Source organism: Tamandua tetradactyla, chromosome 5 (genome assembly GCF_023851605.1).
Source record: "Tamandua tetradactyla isolate mTamTet1 chromosome 5, mTamTet1.pri, whole genome shotgun sequence".
In the NCBI taxonomy this organism is placed as follows: domain Eukaryota; kingdom Metazoa; phylum Chordata; class Mammalia; order Pilosa; family Myrmecophagidae; genus Tamandua; species Tamandua tetradactyla.
This window is the reverse complement of record NC_135331.1, coordinates 132,176,225-132,199,563: the sequence shown is the minus strand read 5'-3', so window position 1 is coordinate 132,199,563 and position 23,339 is coordinate 132,176,225. Positions and strand designations below refer to the sequence as shown.

Here is a 23,339-nt window from a genome sequence, read left to right as displayed (position 1 = left end):
GAGAGTTAGGACTTTCTCCATGCTAAACAGCAACCCTCCCCAACCCCCAAGTCTTGAGCCCCTTCCAAAGTATTAAACACGGCCTGGCAATTTAAGGATAATACCTTGGGATTTGTACCATTCTCCCAATTGGTATAGAATTCAGTTCTGTAACAGTCAGAGGACCCGAGAAATTGGAGAACTTCCTTGCCATTTACCAAAACTCTCCGTTTGGTCCCATAGAAAGGTAGAAATCAGAAATATAACCATATATGATCAAAATGTAAAGTGTAATCTGTTGCAGTCTACCCTCCTTTCTAGCCAGATGATGAGGTTTTACTAGGCAGCTAACCAAACCCTGGGATATGATCATTTATTAAAGTGTATCCATAATAGGGATCAGCTAGGTGTATTCTATTCATTTCTTTTTTCATTTTACGGAAAAGGAAAAAATGCGTTAGAGTGACAATGTGAACAAGCTATTGTATATAAAATGTGAAATACTCCTTCAATCCCGATAACGGAGGGACGAAATGAACCCAGCCGGCTTTCAGGTGTGCGCTCCGACAACGCAGACTCAAACACACCCGCCCCCGTCACGCACCGCCCGCAGCCCTCCTCCCTCTTCTCAGTCTGGTTCCAATCCAGGGTGGAGGAGGCAGCACAAACCCCCCAAAACTCACATCCATTGCTTCTGAACGGAGTTAATTCAATGAATCTGCATATCCTTTAAAACTTCTTGAACATGGAATTTAAAAACTGTTCAAAAAAGTCTCTACAGTTAATAGTCAAGCGTTTCTGTTATCAGTGCTCCTGTACAATTTTAGTTAGGGGAAATAAATTCAAATTAATATTTTAATTATAGAAGAAATGGAAGTCTAGATTTTAAAACAAATTAAGATAAAATATGCAGATGACTCAATCATTTTTTTTTTCATCTGGGCAATATGACAGCTATTTCACTCTGAGTTTTTCAGTGCATCTGGCTGATTCACGTTTTCTCCTTTTGGTGTTCTTTGAACATAAGCTGCCATGGTGACTGACAGGTGAGCTGATTAAAACATCCTTCTACTACAGTCAACCAATGCAACCGGCTGCAGCAACTGTATTTTATCAATTCTCTATATGTTAACTTCTAACTTTTCAGATTGTAGAAATAGCTGGGCAGTGAAACAACGTTACTCCCTCCTGGTGCAGGGGTTGGGAAATTTTGTCTTAAAGGGCCAAATACTAGATATTTTAGGCTTTGTGGGCCAACAGGCAAGATTGAGGATGCTACCAATCAAAGTAGGGCTTCCCTGCATGAACTGCACAAATGACCAATTCCTGAGAGAGAGAGAAAGGATTCATCACTAAGTGCTAAGCAAGGAGAACAGATGGCCTGTGAGCCTAAACTGTGTCCCTGAACTGTAGTAACTCTGAGAGTCTAATAGTATCTGAAAATGGGCAGGTTTTAGGATAATGAGTATAGTGACTCAAGATGAAGAAGTTTGAGGTGATTTAAATATTGAACGTGTAGACATTGTCTCATGTCACAGAACAGATATAAGAAAATGGCAGCCTTGATATGATGATGGGTGTTGTTTTTGGCGTTATAATATATAGGTCACGTATAGGTTTAAGCTACTGAGCATGTCAGATGGGCCAATTTTGGTTAGATCTAACTTAGCTTAGTAAAATAGTTTAGGAATTGGGGTGGGTTAGTACTGGGCTGGCTCAAGTTCCTTCATTATTAACTATTAATTATTATAATTAATAATATAATAACTATTAATTATTATAATTAATAATGTAATAGTTATCAATTATAATTAATAATATAATAATTATTAATTATTAATATTAAGGGGCTGTCTAGTGATCACAAGACATCAAAGTTGTAAAACAAGATAAGTGGGCATAAGCAGGGCCAGTCAAGAGTTATCACGAGGCTTTTACGAGCATTAGGTAAAGAAACAATTATTATCAAAAATCAAGGCATCTAGGTTACAGTTCACTGACTTTCAGTGGATTCAGGTATTTACTTTTGGTTATTCTACAATGTACCAGAAAGTAAAAAGACATCCGTATAATGATTCAGTAATCATAATCATTTGTTAACCCTTAACTCCCCCAGGTACAATTATATTGTATGGGAATTTATATAGCCCTTTAAAATTTAACCATTTTTAAGAAGTAGTTAGTTTGAGGGCTGTAAAAAGATAGATGACTATTGGATATGGCTCATTGGCAATTGCTGGCCAATCCCTATTCCAGAGTAACCCATACCAGGATCCCTTACTAAGTGGGATTGTAAGTGCTCTAGCATGATAATGAAAGTCACATAGTCATCTTTTTGCCTTATTTCCAAGTATTGGATAATTTTTCTTAAAGTATCAAAGATTACCAAGTCCTCCATACTTTCTGTCTCTGATCTTTGCTGATAAGAGAAGTTAGACAAGTCAATGATAATGCAACCATGAGTTGGGGCTGTGTTCACTCACACATTCAATCAGCATTTATGGAACATCTGCCACGGGTTAGGCTCTTTTATAGGCACTGGCCCAAAAGATGAACTGACCTCATCCCTGCCCTCAGGAAGCTGAATTCCTATAGAAACAGAAGCATATACCAAAAGCGATAATAGAGTCTGTTAAATACTATAATCAAGGTATGAATGAACATTATGAAGCACAGAAGAGAGCAATTAATTCTACAGAGGGGAGGGGATGTCAGGTCGTGCTTTCCAGACCTGGTGGCATGGAGCTGGCCCGAGTCAGAGAAGGGCAGAGAGGAGCTGCTCCAGCAGGGGCAGAAGGAAATGCTGACATTTCAAGGACTGTCAATTATTATACCACCATGACAACAGCTTTAGATACAAACTAGAAGGAAGCTCAGACTGAAAGGAAGGAAAAGCCAGGCTGTGCCAGTCCACTTCAAGACAGGTTGTCTAAAAGCCTCTGTTAAATCTATTCTCATTTATGTTGATATCCTGTTTTTTGCTGTGTGTGTATGTGTGTATGCATGTGATGTTATAGTCTTTTAAAGTTAAATTTTAGCAAAATTTTGAAAAAAATTTAAAATATTTGAGCTAAATTCTAAGTACTAAACTAAACTAAAATGTTGTGTTTTTAAGTTTATAAAATAAAAACCTGGTTCATCACTCATAAAATGCTACAGTTTTGGAAAATATTTTAAAGTATATGAAAACAGGTATGAAGGGTATATTAGTTCATTCATTTTAAAATTATTTAATCCTAAAAAAAGGGCAAAAGTTAATGAGATATCTTTAACAATATAAAAATACTCCAAAAAATGTTTTGTGGATAATAGTTTTAAGGAAATGGGCATTGAGTGACTCTACCTCTCATCTCTGAAGTAGGTGTCTAGAGGCCAGGGGAGAGGCTAGGCTGAAAGTGTGCATTTGGGAAACCTCCATTAAAACTATAGAATAGATAAGAATGGCCCCAGGCAATGCATGGGATATGAGGAAAAGCGATCTGGGACCTGAACCTGGGAAATCCCATCATTTGAGGCTGGGAAACAGCAGACAGTGAGGGAGGCGGGAAACCAGGAGAGGAACAGGTTTGCAGAAGTCTGTGAAGGAGTAGGGTCAGCAATTTCAGAAGCTGTGAGTGAACGATGGCAAGAGGTCATTCAAGTTGACATTTCAGAGGTCATTAAAACATTTTGCAAAAGCAGTCTCGGTGGAGCGGCAAGAGCAGAGGCCAGACTCAATGAGGCTGGAGTGAGAAAGCAGACATGGCCTGTCCACCTTCTGTACAAGACTCAGTTGAGAAAAATGATATTTGTGGAGAAGTGCCTGAAGAATACAGGGTGCACTCATTCTCCTGGAAAGCTTTAATTTTCATTTCTGGAGTCACAAAACTATCAGAGACCTGCCTCTTTGGACTGTCATGCCTCGGACCCTTGTAGCCTTGCTTTGACTGCATTAGGCAGTAGTGACTGCCTTTAGTGACATGAAGGGGCATTGTTGGGGGACACAATTGTCCCTGCTACTATATTTACCATTTGCTCAGAAAGCTCATGCCTAGGCCTCAAGAATCATAGCAAATAGGACAACTCAAGCCAAGGTGGGAAGGTTTGTTTGCCAACCTTACACTGTCAGGTTCATTCGAAAAACCTACACATACATCAGCTCCCAGAACCTTTCTCCCTATACAGCAGCCAGAGCTACCACCTTTTTTTTTTTTTACTTTTTTATTGTATAGTATAACATGTATACAAAGCAAAGAAATAAAAAAGCAATAGCTCTCAAAGCACTCTTCAACAAGTGGTTACAGGACAGATCTCAGAGTGTGTCACAGGCTACCATACGATCCTCTTAGATTTTTCCTTCTAGCTGCTCCAGAATATAGGAGGCTAGAGGGCTTAAATATTTTTATCATCACAATCAACTTTTCTTCCTCCTCTTTTTTTGTGAAAAGTAACATTTGTACAACAAAGCTATAAATTTCAAAGCACAGCACCACCATTAGTTCTAGAACAAATTTCAGACTTTGACATGGGTTAGAATTCCACAATTTTGGGTTTTTACTTCTAGTTCCTCTAAAATACTGGAGACTAGAAGAGATATCAAAATACTGGAGACTCAGCATTCATATTCATTTGTTAAATCCTATCTTCTCTATGTAACTCCACCATCACCTCTGATCTTTCCATCTCTCTCTTTAGGGGTGTTTGGGCTATGTCAAGTCTAAATTTTTCATATTGGAAGGGTTTGTGACTAATATGGGGTGGGGAGATGGAACTATCTGATGTTCTGGAGAGGCTAGGCTAGGTTTCAGAACTTATCTGGACCAGGGGCCCATCTGGAGTCTGTAGGTTTCTGGAAAGTCACTCTAATGCGTGGAACCCTTGTGAAATCTTAATATATTGCCCTAGGTGTTCTTTAGAATTGGCTGGAATAGTGCTGGTTGGGGGTTGCCCAGTTATGATAGGTAGCAATGTCTTCTTGCTTAAGACAGCCTCCAGAATAGCCTCTCGACTCTATTTGAACTCTCTCTGCCACTGATACTTTATCAATTACACTTCTTTTCCTCTTTTTGGTCAGGATGGAATTGTTCATCCCACGGAGCCACCACCTATTGAAGCAGGAGATAATTCAATGTCAAAACTGACATTTTTTTCAATTAAATAGCTTCTCTCTGCTTTCTGTCAATCACCCTGTGACATACAGGCCTTAAGGCTCTTGCTGTACAGATTTGCCCACCTTTTCCTTAAAGCCCAGGACACCCTGAAGAGAAAGTCTCTCTTCGGAACTGCACATACATACCCATGCACACTCCCAGTACATTCAGGGTCATCGGTTGTCCAGTATTCCAAATTTCACCGCTGTTCACTCAAGTAATTGCTACACAATGTACCTTATCTTCCAAATGCCACAGCCATGATTTTTCTCTTCATCCCTGACTCTGATGATCCCATAATCCTCATGAGTAAAGGGAATATTGTACACCACTCATTATCCCCTCTGTGATGAGCCATCCAAAAAATATTTTCCCTCCAGCCTCAGTGCCCGGAAAATCTTTGCTCCTTTTGGGCACAGGGATTTTTATGTTCTCTTATAGACTACATGAATCCTGAAATTGGTCATATTTACTTTTCTTCTTGGTCTGCTATGAAACTCACAGCCACATCAGCAAATCACCTTTGGAAACTGCCCCCAATTCTTATGGCCTCCTTGTCTGTGTCCCACCCTGCCTCAATTCATCTTGGTATCCAGCTTTACCTCCCTCTTATCACTGATAAACCTTACCTTTTTAAATTGTATTCATGTATACACAAATATGTGCATTTTGTAGCTCTCTTCATATCCTTTTTGAAACAAGAAAAGATGTCAAAATTTTTTAAATTCAGGAGGAGGCATCTGTGTAAATTACTCATTGGGGAAGTTTTGTGTTGAGAGAAAGAAGAGAAGTTAAGCATGGAAAGGGGTTTCTTTTTTTTCTTTCTTTCTTTTTTTTTTAGAATGAGAGATTCCTGAATGTTTCCTAGTCTGTGGGGAAGGATCTTTACTACTAGAATGGTGTCTACAGCAGGGCTTAGTAAGTTCTGGGTGTTTATTGACGATCCTTTTAGAAACAAAACAATTTATCTCAATGCACATAAATTGAGAAGGTCCCTAATGGTAACTACAAGAATAAAATGGCCTGTCTGTGGGAGATATTTTGGGCTAACTGACCCTCTAGCAGTCAGATCCAAACCTGAGGGAGGAAACTGAGAGAACAGAAGAGGGAAGAGGACATTCCGGGGGTCCTTGGAACTTCAGCTCTGCATGAGTCCTATAGCTTTCACAAGATGCAATACTAAATAATTATCCCCAAAATGAAGGGAGACAAGCTTGTCAGAGTTCCACAAGGTATTTAAAGGTGCTACAATAGCATGTAAAAAGCAAATACTTCTCTGAAGTTTTCCTATTCTACATCCATTTCCACTCTAATGGTACATGTTCATTAATCCCTTGCCACAAATAAAGCATGTGCTTCTACGGTAAAGATGGGTTTATCAGTTAGGGTCCTGGCAGAAAAAGAATGTAACAAAATAATTTTAAGTAGATGTAATTGAAAGAATATTGACAAAGAGGGTGAGGTTAACAGAACTAGCCGAGGATGGTTATATTCAGGGATGAAGGCCTGAAGGGTGAGATGTTATGAATTGTGCCTGAAGGGCTGAGGAGAGGACCCCACCCTACAATATTGAATGAGGATTACAGAGCATGGCTGTGCTGGGGTATAACAGTTTCAAACCAGTACACCGTATTTATGGGTAATCCTCAGACAGACCAATTATTTAATTACATTTGCAAAGCTGAAACAATTATCAATTGTGTCTTTCTCTTTTCTTTTGTGCCTGAGTTTTAAAGCCTACTGTTGGGGTGGAAAAATAGTCTGTGGTTGTAATGCTGGGAGGGTAAATATTATTCTACAACTACTTTTGAATCAAAAAGAAGAGAGAATATGGAAATTCTCATGCAATTTCTAGTTATCATTCCACATTCAGATCAGTGTCTGAATTCCTGGATGTGTCCTCTGAATGCGGGTCAACACTCTTTTAGGCCAAATAACATCTACAGAGGTACAGATGTATAGCAGAAGCTACAGACTGTTATTACTGCTTCTGGTTTGCAATTCACCTCTTGAAAACTCCCTGAATAAATGAAACTGTGATATTAAAAGTATGAACCAATGTCAGAACTTCCTGCAATTTATCAACGAATAAAACGAATAAATCATGGCTTGCTCAGTATTCAGCCAGCATCTCCAGTAACTAAAGTTGACTTTCATTTAGGCTGCTATGAAAATTCTTCAGAAGCATGTAGGGTTTTATGCCAGTTAGGTGTGCAGGTTGAAGATTTCAAAAATGGAAAACCATATATAACTTATTCCAATTTATTCTCTCCTTGAATTCCAAAGAAACTTCAAAAATGGACATATCTCAAGACTGGTAAATGGTAAACATGAAATTAATTGTGGTTCAACAAATTCACCTCTGGAAAATGCAAGCTTTCCCTTTCCTGTCTAGTCCCGTCTAGTGGTAGATGTTACTCATCACAAATAATGCAAACAAAACTACAATAACTATTTTTATTATTTTCAATCTTAATAAAAACTATGCAAAGTAGCTTTTATTTATCCCCATTTTAGACCTGGAGAAACCATGTCTCAGAGAGGTATAAGTAATTTACCTTTTACTGGTCACACAATTATACAAGTGCTGTAGCTGGGATTCAAACCCGGGTCTTTGAGCTCCCTTCAACTTTACCTTACTGCCTGTTCCCAAAAAAGGAGATTTAGAAACCCTCCCACAGGGTATATATAAATTTTTAATTTATTCAGAAAAAGCAACAATAAACTTCAGCTTAATCCTACATGAATTCAATTAGGTTTTACACTTCATCAAGTGAAATTTCTTCTGATATTCTGCCATTTCTCAGAATGCAAAACAAAACAAAGAAGTGAGCATTCACTCTCAGAAACAAAAGTGCCAAACTTCCAAAATGTTCCCTTTATATGTTCTGTTGATTCTGCTCAGAGTGGCCATTTCAGTTGGAGCAGCCACAAAAATTCTCCTCCCAGGAGACCCTCCTCTGCTCCCCACCCCTCTCCTTTTGCCTCCTCACCTCCCTTACATCCCTGATTCTGGCTCTGGGAGTTACACAGCTGTTGCTCATTACCTCCCGGGATGCTCACCTTGAGGGATGTTCCATGTAATGCCTGCTTCCATGAGGCAACCCCGACAGTGGCTCTGCTGCCAGATACCTTTCGCCCTTTTTCACCCTGCCTGCATCCCACACCCGCAACCACCCCTGAAGCTTCCTGAAGGTGCTCCTGGAGCCTTGATCCAACTCTTTAATGCAGACCCCTCCCGGAGGCGCGGCCACGTTGCAGAAAGCCTGCGGTCAGAGCTCTCCCTCCGCCAGCTGAGCCGGAGCTCTAAGGCCCCCCTTGCACTGCTACATGGCTCTGTCCTCAGTTTGGCAGATACAGATAGTGGCTGGAAGCAGAGAGAGTCCTTCAGCTTCACACCTAGGACAAGTTGTGCACAGGCATTCCCACATTCATTCATTCAAGAAATAATTAGAGTGCCTTCTATAAACATTTTATGGTTGTTGCTTTTGAGAATAGTGGAGAATTGAAATGAGACCCAAAGTTTCTCACTTTGATTGCCCCTTCAAATGTGAGAGCACTTCCATTTATAACTTAATCAATTTCACAAATGTGTATTAAGCACCCACACCGTGCTTGGTGCTGTGCTGGGTGGTATTTGTCATTGATTAGGCACTCACTCTAATCCTACCCCTCAGAAGTAAGTCATAAGGAAATTATTTTCGGCCAATAATATTAAAATAATGAAGCAATAAAACAGTAACTTTTAAATGTGGATTTTTTTTTTAAAACTTTCTTTTCTTTGCTGAAAAGGAAAACATTTCTGGAGTTATTACATGCTATCATGTCCAGCCAACCACTCTGGCTGCTTTTATCCCAGCAGCACAGCTAGAACAGAGATTTATATTTGAGCTGGAGGGAATTTAGTGATCACCTGGCTTAAATGTCCCATTTTATAGAAGGGAAACCTGAGATCCAAAAGATGCTGACCTACTTTCACAAGGGCCCAGACAATTTCTGCCAGAGCCAAGCCTCCCATCCAGCACTTTCCATAAGCTGCATGGGCAGCAGAAGAGTATTTTCAAATCAATCAAATTGTGTGATTTCTGAGATTCTCTTGATTTTTTTTTTTTTTTTTTAAAGGAAAGACAGAGAGAAGGAAGGAAGGATAGAAGGAAGGAAGGAAGGAAGAAAGGGAAACATTTTTAAACATTTTCTTGTTTTTATTGTATTCTGTTTCTCCGTTTTTGTTACATGGGCTGGGGCCGGGAATCGAACCGAGGTCCTCCGGCATAGCAGGCAAGCACTTTGCCCGCTGAGCCACCGCGGCCCGCCCTTGATTTTTTTTATAATCCACTTTCACAAGGATTTGGGGTAACCCTACAGAATTAAGAATAGAGTAAAATAGAACAATTAATGATGAAAACAGAACAGAGACCAGAAAGCTATTTGATGTTTAATAGGGGAAAACTGATTAATCCAAATCCAGACATTGTCAAGTTTGCTGGATTCACTCTCTCTGAACCTACACCCAATCCCCAGAGGCTCTCAGGATTTGGAGAGATAAGGCTGCTGCCCCACCTGCTGTGGAGAGTGAAGCTCCTGGATTCGATCCCTGATGAACCCTCAGTCAAGGGACATATTTATTGAGCACCCAGTGCTGCAGAAAATGATATTCACTCATTGACTCAGGAACAGACCACGAGGCCCAAATTATGACTTTTGTAGGCCCTTTCCTCTATAAAAGAATATTTAAAATCATATCTTAAAATTGTGTTGGTATAAAGACAAATATAATCCAGGATGGATTATGTTAATTTTTCTTCTGATACTTCAAAAAGTATTAAAGTATTTTCATGCGCCCACCAAAAGTAAGGAGTGGAGTCTAACACCGCACCTCCTCTGCCCTGCAAATTTGCGATTGGGATGTGTTTGTCATTCTCTGATGCCCCAGGCAAAGGAACGACCCCCGCCCCTTCCGCCAAAGGAAAAAAAAACAGACAAGATCAGGAAGTCTTGTGGGGGGGGTGAGGTGGGGTGGGGCGCGCGGCCCCGTTGTCTCCGGCCTGGCTGTCCGGGCGTGAAGCTTGGTCACGCTGGGTGGCAGTGGGTGGCAATGCGTGGCAGCGCCAGACCCGGCGGGCCCGCGGGCCTCTGGGCATCAGAGCCTTTTTGAAATAGGATAAGATGATCGCGTTTCCACCACATTCTCACAGCCGGGCGGGCCGGATCTGCCGCTGTAATCACAGAGTGATAATGGCTCTGTCAGGGCCCCCTGGAGCTGCTTCAGCCACCGTGCCGGTTCCGTCCAGACCTCGCTTCCCTCCACCCCTGCGCACCGCACAGTGGTTTTTAAGGAGACAGAAATCAGTTCAAGCATTTAAAATTTCACCTCCTGAAATCTATTCCAAATTATTTTGCTACTGAGCGCCATCTAGCGAACATTGGTTTACCTCGAATTGAAAGAAGCGGGCCACAAACAAGATCTTAACAAACAAGCTGCAGGCCTCCCGCAGAGCTGAGCTGAAATCCTTTCCCAGGAGGGAGCCCGATCAAAGGAGATGCTTCGTTTTCTGTCCAGCACACGAGTGAGGTGGTGAAAGAGTAAGAGAAGGGAATAATAAAGCCAAAAATTAAAGACTAGGGCAATCAATACACAGCTCCCAGGAAAAAGGCAGGTGGCAGTGGGGTAGAGGCATGAACTGGGATTGGTGGAGTTCGGTGGCCACCTGGTGAAGGGTCAATGCCGTCATCCTAGGAAACCTGGCAGATGAGGAGTCCGTGCTCAGGCCTGACAAGCATGTGTGCAGGGTGGGGACTGAGTAAACAAGGTCTGAAATAGAGACTCTCTTGGACCACCAGCGACCTATCATCTCTGTAAAGTTATAAACTCCTTGATGGAAGAGCCGTGATCCTTGCGAACTTTAAGTATAAAATACTTCAAAGTGTTCCCTGCAGGCAGGGGACATTTGTTTAAATGCTTTTTGACTACGTGATGAAGAGCCGAGAGACGTCCTTCAGCCAGTTAGAAATGCTTTTCCTCTAAAATGCTTACAAAAGACATTATATAAGCCAATCCAGGGGAGATGCTGATACATAAAATGTGCTTACACTGACAATCTCAGAATGATACAAATATTTCCAAGCCCTACACGGCAGTTCACTTGTTTCAAGCCATGAATTGCTGTTACATTTGAACAGCAGAAAAAACTTTGGAGCTATGGCAGTGTTAGACTATTCTTTTTACAACTAAACAAACTGCCTCATGAAGAAGTGATGGCAAAGAGAGTGGTTTTGGAGCTTTTGTTTAGTCAGGAAAACCATTTTTCAAAGGGAAGCCTTCATGGGAGTCCACGATAAGCTGAAGAGTGGTGCCATCAGTTGCTGCCATTTTCTGTAGCCCCTTGGAGCCCTGAGGTGCCTCCTTCAAACCCCATCTTTGAAAACCCCTGGATGCAGAAAACTGAACATTGTAAGAGAGCAGGTGTGGTTGTTAATTTCGGTTCATGCTTAAAACTAAAATGGGCTTCACATTTCTTCCCTGTGAAAACGAGGTCAGCCAGATCTACTTTGGAAGGTTGTTGTCCATATCAATAATACTCATGTTTAAAGTACTGGCACAGGGCCAGGTACACAATGGGCCCTTAACAAATGTGACCTCCCTTTTTATAGAAATAATTGTCATTGCTGCTCCTGGTGAGACCTGGTTTGGGTGTCTTAGTCCCTGGGAGCACTTCAGGGACAAAGCCTGAAATGGAGCTTTGTGAATGCTGTGGCTACAGCCAGAATCTGCATGAATCGTCCAGGACCTCTGACTGCCACGATGAGCCAGGGCATACCCCCTGCAAACTAGCAGCTACGACACCAACTCAAGTCACCAAGGCTGAGAGCACTGGGCTGCCTCTAAAGAGACATTGTCAAATTTGCTCTGCAGAAGAGGTATCCGTATCGGCCAAGGGTGGAAAATTAAGTCATTTTGTCAACAAGCAATTATAATAAGCCCAGTGGGTGCCCCAAACCACACAAAGTATTTGTTAAGTATGACTGGCACTAGAGAAAACTTTCCAGTGCCAGCCATAAATATAATACATTTGAAAGGGACTTAAGCATTGCCAGGAAGCTAAGGCAATAATTATAGACCATTCCATCTATATACCAATCACGAGGACTTCGCTTCCTCAGCTCCACACATAATTTGATTGACTTGAAAATATTTTTCCAGAATATGGCAGATAAATGTTCTTTTCTAATCTACTGTTGATCTCAAAAGTCTCCCTGTCCTGCCTCTTTTTAATATAGACCATGTTCAGAACAAAACATTTTTAGGTGGCATTTTAGTTTATTAAAGCTGCCAGAAATGCAACATACCAGGGATGGATTGACTTTTAATAAGGGAATTTATTTAGCAAAAAAAATCATAGTTTTTCAGAGGAAAGGCAGCTGGTTTTCATCTGAGATTCTCTGTTACATGGAAAGGCACAGGGTGACTTCTGTTGGGCTTCTCTGCTGGCTTCTGAGTTCCAGCAGCTTTCCCTGGGCCGATTCCTTTCTGCTTCCAAACATCTGGGCTGAGCTGTGGGTGCTGAGAGGAGGTATGCTGAGCTGCTTGGGCTGTTCTGTGTTGAGTTCTTTTCTGACCTCTCTATTTTAAGCCTCCAGCTAATTATAGTAAACCTCACTCATTGTGGAAGGCACTCCCCTTAGAAGACAGCAAATGTAATCAGCCATATATGAATTTCACATACTGATGATTTAAGTCCACAGAAACAGAACAATGGGGCATCATCACCTGGTCAAGCTGACACTTGACCTTTACTAGCGCAGGTGGCTACATAATGTTTAGATTATTAATACTGACCAAGTCAAGAACAAAGAGTGAGAAGTTCAGATTAATTTGTTTGGTGTATTCCCATGCCTGGGAATGAGTTAAGGAAGTGGCAAATATTTGAATGGCCAGCGTATGAATGAGTCATCATTCTAAGGAAAAATGTCTTTGGGACATGACAAAGAAAGAAAACAAAAATAACAATAGGGAAAGCTTTGCTGAAGAGTGTTCTACTAGTTAAAATTATATTAATCTAAGAGGCAATCTCTTTTCTTCCATCTCTGTGGCGCTTCCCCTCCACAATCAGCCCACATCCAGTTCTCAGTCTGCTGCTCAACGCCCAAAGCTGTAGGTTCCCACAAAAGACTACATGTAAATTAAGAGGACCATCGATCCCTAGGGAGAATAGTCTTAAGGTAATAAGACTGGAAGCATTATGAGTTGTCTCACAAATTATGGTGTAAATATGATCTCCTTTCCACTATGATTCTAATTAATTGCTGTTGCCAACGCATGTCCCGCATGTCCCGTTAGCAGGTTGTCCAACAGCTCCCATTTGACCCACACAGTCTACAAAGAGGAAAGAATGGGAATCAGAGGACTTGACCGTAAACAGACATGACCTTGGCAACACCCAACTTCACTAAGTCTCAGCTCCTCATCTGCAAACTGAACAAGTCTAAATGGTCTCTAAAACATCTAGCTCTAAAAATTCCATCTATCCAATAATCTAAACTTCTGTATATTGATAAAATAAAAATCCAAAACAGTCCGTCAGTGGTTCTGAAATTGTTAGTGCAGAATATACTGAAGGACCAAGTTGATATTGGTTGAATGAGTGAATGAAATGAATGAATGATATTTTTGGATAAATGAATATTGTCTTATTACCCAGGATGATATACATGGTAGACAGAACCTAAGCTCAGTGATTTGAGGTCATCTACTTCCATTTAACAGGCCTTTCTGGATGACCAAAAAATAATGTTGTCAAGGACCTGCTCTAGCCCAAACACAAGAGAGCAAGATGGGAGATTTCCACTTCATTGTAGCTTCCTCCACCACAGGAAGATTCTGGATCAAAGCAGTGATTCCATAGATGTCCCTTACTCACCCATATGCAAAGCTTCCGTGGTCAATAAATTTAGCAAAGCAGCAGACTACGTTCTCCATTTGAAGATTCGCAATAGACATTTGCTCATTAATGACACTAAAAGAGGATAAGGGGGTAGGAGAGAGGGAGAGAGGGAGAAAGAGAGTAAGGGTAAGGAAGGGAGAAATTTGTTGTATTAATTTTACCTAGCATTTGCTTTAGACTTATTTAGCCAAGGAACCCCTTTTTAATACAAAACTTATTAAAATCTGCTGAGTTTGAATACTGCAAATGTTCTCATTTGAGAAATATGGGACCAGATGACCACTGAAGTTATCCTAATTCTAAAACTTCTGAGTTGTATTTAATTATCTTCTAAAGTGCAATTCTGATCTTACCCCTCCCCTGCTCCAAAATCCTCCATGGCTCCCATCTGCTGTAAACTCTAAATTCTTCAGCATGGCATTTAAGGCCCACCAGAGTTTGGTCTTGTCTTAATCAAGTCTTAGTTTTCTTCTTTCCCATCCATGGATCTCTGCTCACTCCGAACTGGACATCCCTGTTCTCTCTTCACCTCTGTGTTCTTTCCCCACCTCTGTGCCTTTGCTCATGCTGCTCTCTCCACTTGGAATGCCTTTCATAGTCTTTGCATGTAAAAATGCAACCCATTTTTTTAATGCAATAGAAATGTATTGTCTCACAGTTCTAGAGGATAGAAATATGATATCAAGGTGTCAGCAGGGCCATGTTCCATCTGAAACTTGTAGGAGAGAATCGTTCTTTGTCTCTTTTAAGTCTCTCGTGTTTGTTGACAATCTTTTGCAGTCCTTGGTTTGTAGATGCAGCACTGAACTCTCTTCCTCCTTCCAAGTTCACATGGCCTTCTCCTCAGTGTTTTGTTTCTAAGCCTCCTTTAATATTCAGTTCAAAACAACTCCTTCCATAACGAGCTCTTCTCTACACTTACCATATTTATAGCTCTTACAGTAGACAAGGACTGGGCTTCTTGTATGGAGTTGTCTGCATAACCTTCTTACCTTCTCCTTGGCTTCTTGGAAGAATGGTTTTATACCTGGTTGTCTGTCCCACAGTTCCTTGCATGTAATAGGTATGAATTGAAAGGATAATCTGAGGGATTAAATGGCTGATGTGATTCAATAGGAAACCCTTCCAGGACAGAAAGAGCAGTGGTCTGAGGACCAAGAGGTTTGTTTTGGTTCTGCCCATCAGCACATGGTGACGCAGGCCACTCACATCCTGCCTGAGAACTCAGCATGCTGCATTCTATAAAGTCAGGGAAGGATTAGCGAGAGCTAAATGTTCTGAGAGTCTCTTGATTTTTTTATAATCCACTTTCAAAAGGATTTTGAGGCAATCCCACAGAATTAAGAATAGGGCAAAATATCCCAGGGATGAATCTGGCCCTGGCACTGTGGGTTCAACAATTCCATCCTGACCAAAAGGGTAAAAAGAAGTGGAACTAATAAGGTATCAGGGGCAGGGAGAGTTCAAATAGAGTCGAGAGGCTGCTCTGGAGGTTGCTCCTATGCAAGCTTCAGTTAGACATTGCTACCTATCATAACCTGCCAAACCCCAGCCAGGATAATTCCAGCCAATCCTAAAGAACACGTAGGGCAATATATTAAGATTTCACAAGGGTTCCATGCACTAGAGTAACTTTACAGAAATTTACACCCTCCAGATGGGTCCCTGGACCAGTTAAGTCCTGAAACCTAGAGGGCCCAGCCTCTCCAGAACATCAGATAGTTCCATCTCCCTACCCCATATTAGTGACAGACCCTTTCAACATGAAAAAGTTAGGATGGTCATAGCCCAAACACGCCTAAAGAGAGGGAGAGAAAGATCAAAGGTGATGGTGGAATTATATAGTGAAGATAGGATTTAACAAATGAATATGATTGCTGAATCATTAAATTGATACCTCTTTTAGTCGTCAGTATCTTAGAACAGCTAGAAATAAAACCTAAAATTGTGGAATTGTAATCCATGTCAAACTCTGAAATATGTTCTACAATTAATTGTGGTGCTGTACTTTGAAATTTATTACTTTTTTATATATATGTTATTTTTCATTAAAAAAGAAGGAAAAAACGTCAATTGTGGTGATATAAAAATATTTAAGCCATCTAGCCTCATGTATTCTGGAGCAGCTAGAAGGAAAAATCTGAGAGGATTGTATAGTAGCCTATGACAGACTCTGGGTCTGTCCTGTAACTGCTTGTTGAAGAGTGCTTTGAAAACCATTGCTTTTTTATTTCTTTGCTTTGTATATATGTTATACTATACAATAAAAAAATTTTTTTAAAAAGAATAAGGCAAAATGGAACAATTAATGATAAAAACAGAGCAAAGACCAGAAGTCTATTTGATTTTTAATAGGAGAAAAATGAGTAATCTAAAGGAATAAATTGCTAACATTAGGGTCACAAGGACCAGCAAGTGGTTATGAGAAAGATATTTTTTTACATCAGAAAATCATCCTGGGTTCTCAAAACTGTCCATTTAAATGACTGACTACTATGTATAACTTGCCCTTGATCTTAAATGCACGTATATATATATATATAGGTTCTAGCATAAATGTACAATTCACCTTTGCAGAAAATTCTTACATTAAAAACAAGTGCAGGGCACCGGTGGCTCAGTAACAGAATTCTCACCTGCCATACCAGAGACCCAGATTCGATTACCGGAGCCTGCCCATGTGAAACAAAAACAGAAACGAAAGCAAAACAAATCCAAACAAAACAAAAAAAAGCTCAATTCTCTAAGACAGAGGATCTCAAAGGATGCTCCCCCAAACAGATGCATCAGAATCATCTGGAAACTTCTTAGACACGCATATTCTCAGTCCAATCCCAGACCTCTTTAATCAGAAACTCTAAAAGTAGGGCTCAGCAATTTGTTTTAACAAGGCAAGTGGTTCTGGTACACACCAAAGTTTGTGCACAATATTTAGAACTAAATATAGTATCATCTGTGTCCTTTATCAAAGATGCAGAAATTGTGGTTCTCTTTTCACTCTGTTATCACTCCTATACACCCTTTCCAAATAGGATAGTGCAAATGTATTTGGTCTCACCTTCAACTTCTGCCAGTTCCATTGCTTAGCATCCATGCATTCATTAAAACCTGTCCTGTCTCTTCCAGCTGATCAAGCAGATCCCTGCAAATTCCTGGACTGCAGAGAGTTTGCCCAGTGTGTAAAGAATGAATGGACCCAGGAAGCGGAATGTTGCTGCAGATCCGGGGACAAAAGCCAGGGGGGCCTGGACCACCTAAACCCAGGCCTCTCTATCCCCAAAGAGGAAAGTGGGGTCATCCAGAGAAAGGCAGTCACGCACAGGTAAGTCAAGCTCACTAGCTTTATAGATCCAAGAAACCCATCAGTAGAATGAATTCCCACAGTAGTCCTTCAAACCCATTGTTCTCAGACATCAATGAGCGTCAGAATCACTTGGAGGAAGACTTAATAAAACATGGTTTGCTCTGTTTCTGATTCAGTAAATTTAGGTACAGCCCAGGTAAAGTTGATGCTGCTGGCCCAATGAGCATTGAAAAACCAATGCTCTAAGCCTTTCCGCAGTACTTTTGCAAGACCTATAAGGGAGGAAAATAACCTATGTCTCTTTTAGGAAAGTATATACCACATGGCCTTCCTTAATTGAGGGTCGTATATCTTTATCTATAGCTATAGCTATCTATATATACACACATAATATTTGTTATTTCCTTGTTTTCAAATATAATTGCATTTATCATAAGAAAGCTGGAAAACAACAAATTATATGAAAGAAAATGAAGTATAATTTATCACATTATCCACTATTATCTTTTGGTATACATTTTATATAGAATTTATGTATTATCTTTTGGTGTACATTTTTATATGGAATTTGTTTAGATAGAATTTTGTAATGCATGATGTCACTAGGCTGTCTTATTGTTTTATAGTCAGTTTTTTTAGGATATTTCATCATGTCATTAAATATTTTCTGTAGCATCTATTTATAATGACTGCACTGTAGTCTGTAAATACTTTACGAACTGTAATCACCCCTCCCTCTCTGGACAGAAAGTTTAAGAGATGTTCTTTAGAAAACGAAGAGGAGTCAAGATATAATTGGCTTCTATTTACGAACCAGGCATTTGGGTATAGATGGCCTTAGGCACAAACAGGGAACACAACAGTTCCTGATCCTTCGCTGGGTCCTGTGACAGCCAGATAAGGGCCACACTGTGCACTCTGTCCTTGGAAGGCCTCTTTCCGCTTAAGCCTGTCCCTGGGCCAGGCTCAGGGAATGCCAGTAGCTTTTCCCCATCATGACCTTCCAATCACACACACCTGAATATTTCCTCAGTGTTGATCACCTCAGACTCATGTCAGTATCAGATCATCCTGCTTTATTTTACCTTTTGCTCATTCTTGGCCACAGCACCTAATTTTCTCCCACAGGGACTTGTGGCTGTTTCCACACAAGAAATAAGAGAGATGTTAGACTTTTCCTTGATGAATCGTACTCTATTCCTTTAAAGTTAAACACTCTAAAGACAATTACTCGTGGTGGTTAAGAAGCAATGTACTAGAATCAGAAAAATCAGGATTAAAATTGCTCAGCAATTTACTAATCAAGTGACCTTGGACAATTTACTTAACTTCTCTAAAACTCAATTTCCTCATTTAAAAATGAGACTAATAGAGCCCACTTCTTCAGGATGCCGCACAGGGTATATGAAATGATATTTATAAAGCATCTTTACGAAGCACTTAGAGCCCAGAGTATCCACCCAGGGAAGTGAGGAGGAGAAAGATGCTGTCAGTTTTCTCCAACTTAATCCCAATTACAATCCCAATAAAATCCTTTCAGGAATTTTATATTCTCTTTCTAAATTTCCTTTGGAAATGGAAATATTTAAGAGAAAATCTTGAAGTACAATGATGAGAAGCTGCTCTGTAAGAGAGCAAAACACACGAATTAATAATATTTAGAGCATTAAGAGAGACACAAAGATAGATAACAGAATTAAAATTCCTATTAGACTCATATATTAGGGAATTTATATCTAACAAGCATTTCAAATCAGTAGGAAAAGTATGGACTGATCAATAATAGTTGAACAATTGGCCTGCAATTTAGAAAAAATTAAAATTAGTTCCTTGTGACACATAAATCAACTATATATGTAAGATGCAAACCTGAATTAGAAACTTTGTTTAAATATTGCAACGTATATTATAGATAAAGAATAAGCATCCATAATAATATATGAATAAAAAGACAAACATCTTAACATTAAAATGAGCAAAAAGTGCAGAAGTACAAGTCATAGAAGAAATCCAAATGACCACTAAAATACAGAACATGTTAAATCTGGGAAATGCAATTAAAACAATAACAAGATATCATTTGTTGCACATGCGCTTGACAAAAGAAACTTAATAATATCCAGTGTTGGTAACATTGGGGAAAACTAGATCTGTCAAGCATTGCTGGTGGATGTGTAAATAGGAAACACTTCTCTTTTTTTTCCAAAAGAAAATTTTCAATATCTGTCAACGCTTAAAATTTAACTCAACTACCCTGCTTGTTGAGTTGTAGACAATTATTCTTGCAAAAATAGTTGTACCTGTGCACTAATGATTCATACAAAAATATTTACCCCATCCTTGCTGTGAATCATGAAACAATTGTACAACCCATCAATAAGGAACTAGTTAAATAATCTATAGTGAATTCTTTTTTATAGAATGTAGCAATTAAAAGCAATAATATACCTCTATGAGGGCTGGCATAGAAAAATACAAGACATATCACTAAATGAGTAAAGTGAGTTGCAATAAAATAGATCCTGTTTATGTAAAGAAATGACTAGCAAAGCTGTATGCTCAGAACATTAGAGTCAATCACATGGCATTGCCATATGTATTATGGTTCAGTCTGATATGTGAGTAAATGCTTTGTAAAAATCTGGAATTATAGATACACTTAAATATCATTCCAGTTAATGGTGGAGAAGATTGGGATTGGGGATCAATTTTTTTGTAATAAGAATATGTTCATGTATCACTAGTATAATATCAAAAAAAAAGGAAAAGGAAGAAAGGGCCAGTGAATCAGGGGGTTACATGTGGCAGTTATGAGCAGAAATGTATTCAGTTTTTATTTAATTTGGCCCTATCAGCTGTTTCAGATCACTGCACAATTTTAATTTTAAACATTCCTCTTTACTGAGTATGAAAGACCACTTTAATTCTAGGTTGTCATAGCGAGATCAGTACAGCAAGACGTAAGGTGATCTGTAAATGAAGAGCTCCCATGAGGGTTGTGTACACCATCTGTTCTAGTTTGCTAGCTGCTGGAATGCAATATACCAGAAACGGAATGGCTTTTAACAAGGGGAATTTAATGAGTTGCTAGTTTATAGTTCTAAGGCCGAGAATTAAAACAAGTCTATAGAAAAGTCCAATCAAAGGCATCCAGGGAAAGATACCTTGGTTCAAGAAGGCCGATGAAGTTCAGGGTTTCTCTCTCATCTGGAAAGGCACATGGCGAACGCAGTCAGGGCTTCTCTCTCGGCTGGAAGGGCACATGGCAGACACGGCGTCATCTGCTAGATTTCTCTCCTGGCTTCCTGTTTCATGAAGCTCCCCGGGAGGCATCTTCCTTCTTCATCTCCAAAGATCGCTGGCTGAAGGACTCTCTGCTTCGTGGTGCTGCAGCATTCTCTGCTCTCTCTGAGTCTCTCTGAATCTCCAAAATGTTTCCTCTTTTATAGGACTTCAGAAACTAATCAAGACCCACTCAGATGGGTGGAGACATGTCATCCCCTAATCCAGTTTAACAACCGTTCTTAACTAAATCTCATCAACCAGGGAGATGATCCCATCACAGTCCCAAATACACAGCATTGAATAGAGACTATTCTACCTTTAAGAAATGGGATCCATATTAAAACATGGCTTTTCTTAGGGGGCATACTTCCCTTCAAACCAGCACATTCCACCCTCTGGCCCCTAAAAAAGACATGTTTTTCCCATATACAAAATACATTAATTTCATAACAATATCAGATATCCTTAAACCCTTCAGTAGCAATACAAAGTATCAAATTAGAGACAGTATGAAATCTCATCAAATCAGTTACAGGCGTGGTCTATCCTAAGGCAAAATTCTCTCCATTTGCTCTAGACCTTTAAAAACTCATAACAAGTTATTTGCTGCCAACATACAAAGAAGGAACATTCACAGGATACACAGACACATTTCCATAGGGAGGAAGGAACACAGGGGTCACTGGACCCATACAGTTTCGAAAACCTGCAGGGCAAAGTCCATTAGATTTCAAAGTCTGAGAGTCATTTATCCTCAGGGCTTTAGAAAGTGGCAGTCCCACCCTTTCCAAATGCCTATGCCTGCCTCTCTCTGAAGGCAACCTTGGGGGATATTGGGGAGACCACCTTTCTCTCGGCTCCACCCTCTCCAAGCATCGGGGCCACACCCGGGCTCTCTGCCATCTCTGGGGCATACGCTCAACCCCTCCATGTGGTGGCAGCCAGGCTCTCCCCAAACCCCAAGGAACGTGCTTCACTCTCTCCAAGACCTGAGGCGGCATGACTCTCCCACTGCAACGAGGTGGAAGGCCCATTCTCTGCCTTTGGGGCAAACTCACCCTCTCCACGGGCTTGGGTGGGTCCACTCTCCTGGCCCAAGGCTTCTTGACTTCAGACCTCAGCCTCCACGGTTTTGCCTCTGAAGTTATTTTTCCTCCAATGTGTCCCTTCTCTGAACCCCTCAGTCCAGACTGGCAGCGGCTCTGTTTATACAGGTCCCACAGCACTCTCGTTGGCTTTCTATGCAGTAGCCTTGGATCATGCCCATCAGACATAAGGAGTTTCCACAAATCTTTCCTGGATAACTCCATGTCCGATCCTGACTTTCTCTGAAATGTCTGACTGGTTTCACATTTGGTTAAATCCACACTCAGGGCACTATACTCTGGAGTCTCCCTTTCTGTAGGCCCAGAATTTTCCAGGACCTCAATTTCTAGTTTCTTTTTACTCAAGAGTTCAGTTCTCAGCTTATCTCTTTCCTTTCGCATTTCACTATAAGCTGTGAGGAGAAACCAGGCTGCACTTTCAACACTTAATTTGGAGATCTCTTCTGCTAAATATCCAAGCTCATGGCTTTTACAATCTGCCTTCCAGCCAAAGCCACGAGTCAATTTTGCCAGATTATCTGCCATTTTAAAACAAGGCTCACTTTCCTTCCAGTCTACAATAACGCGTGCCTCATTTCTGTCTAGGGCTTCATCAGAGGTATCTTTAGAGTCTACAGTTCTCCCAACAGTCTCTCCAAAGCATTCTAGGCCTTCTCTATCAAGCTTCTCACAACTCCTCCAGAATCTTCCCCTTATCCAATTAAAAAGCCGTTCCAACATGTTTGGTATTTGCAAACTGCAGCAGTAGCACCCCACTCTCCGGTACCAAAATCTGTTCTAGTTTGCTAGCTGCTGGAATGCAATATACCAGAAACGGAATGGCTTTTAACAAGGGGAATTTAATGAGTTGCTAGTTTATAGTTCTAAGGCCGAGAATTAAAACAAGTCTATAGAAAAGTCCAATCAAAGGCATCCAGGGAAAGATACCTTGGTTCAAGAAGGCCGATGAAGTTCAGGGTTTCTCTCTCATCTGGAAAGGCACATGGCGAACGCAGTCAGGGCTTCTCTCTCGGCTGGAAGGGCACATGGCAGACACGGCGTCATCTGCTAGATTTCTCTCCTGGCTTCCTGTTTCATGAAGCTCCCCGGGAGGCATCTTCCTTCTTCATCTCCAAAGATCGCTGGCTGAAGGACTCTCTGCTTCGTGGTGCTGCAGCATTCTCTGCTCTCTCTGAGTCTCTCTGAATCTCCAAAATGTTTCCTCTTTTATAGGACTTCAGAAACTAATCAAGACCCACTCAGATGGGTGGAGACATGTCATCCCCTAATCCAGTTTAACAACCGTTCTTAACTAAATCTCATCAACCAGGGAGATGATCCCATCACAGTCCCAAATACACAGCATTGAATAGAGACTATTCTACCTTTAAGAAATGGGATCCATATTAAAACATGGCTTTTCTTAGGGGGCATACTTCCCTTCAAACCAGCACACCATCTCCTCCACCTGTGTCAGTCTCTGGAATTCGATATTGATGTGTCGTGTCCAAATATATAGGAATATTGATGCTTCTTAGACCAATTCAATTCAACAGTCACTTTGAGCACCCATGTGCAGTCATCATATTAGATGCTAGGCAATAGGAAGGAAGGG

The 23,339-nt window shown here is 40.6% G+C and overlaps 1 protein-coding gene across 1 annotated transcript in view; it reads left to right on the top strand.

The window, feature by feature from the left end:
* The window catches only part of IMPG1 (interphotoreceptor matrix proteoglycan 1), a 145,608-nt gene that overhangs the window by 119,092 nt on the left and 3,177 nt on the right, over positions 1-23,339 (top strand). Inside the window, exon 15 of the mRNA XM_077159437.1 lies at positions 17,177-17,372. Coding sequence (XP_077015552.1) covers positions 17,177-17,372 — 196 coding nt within the window. The remainder of the gene's footprint in view (positions 1-17,176; positions 17,373-23,339) is intronic.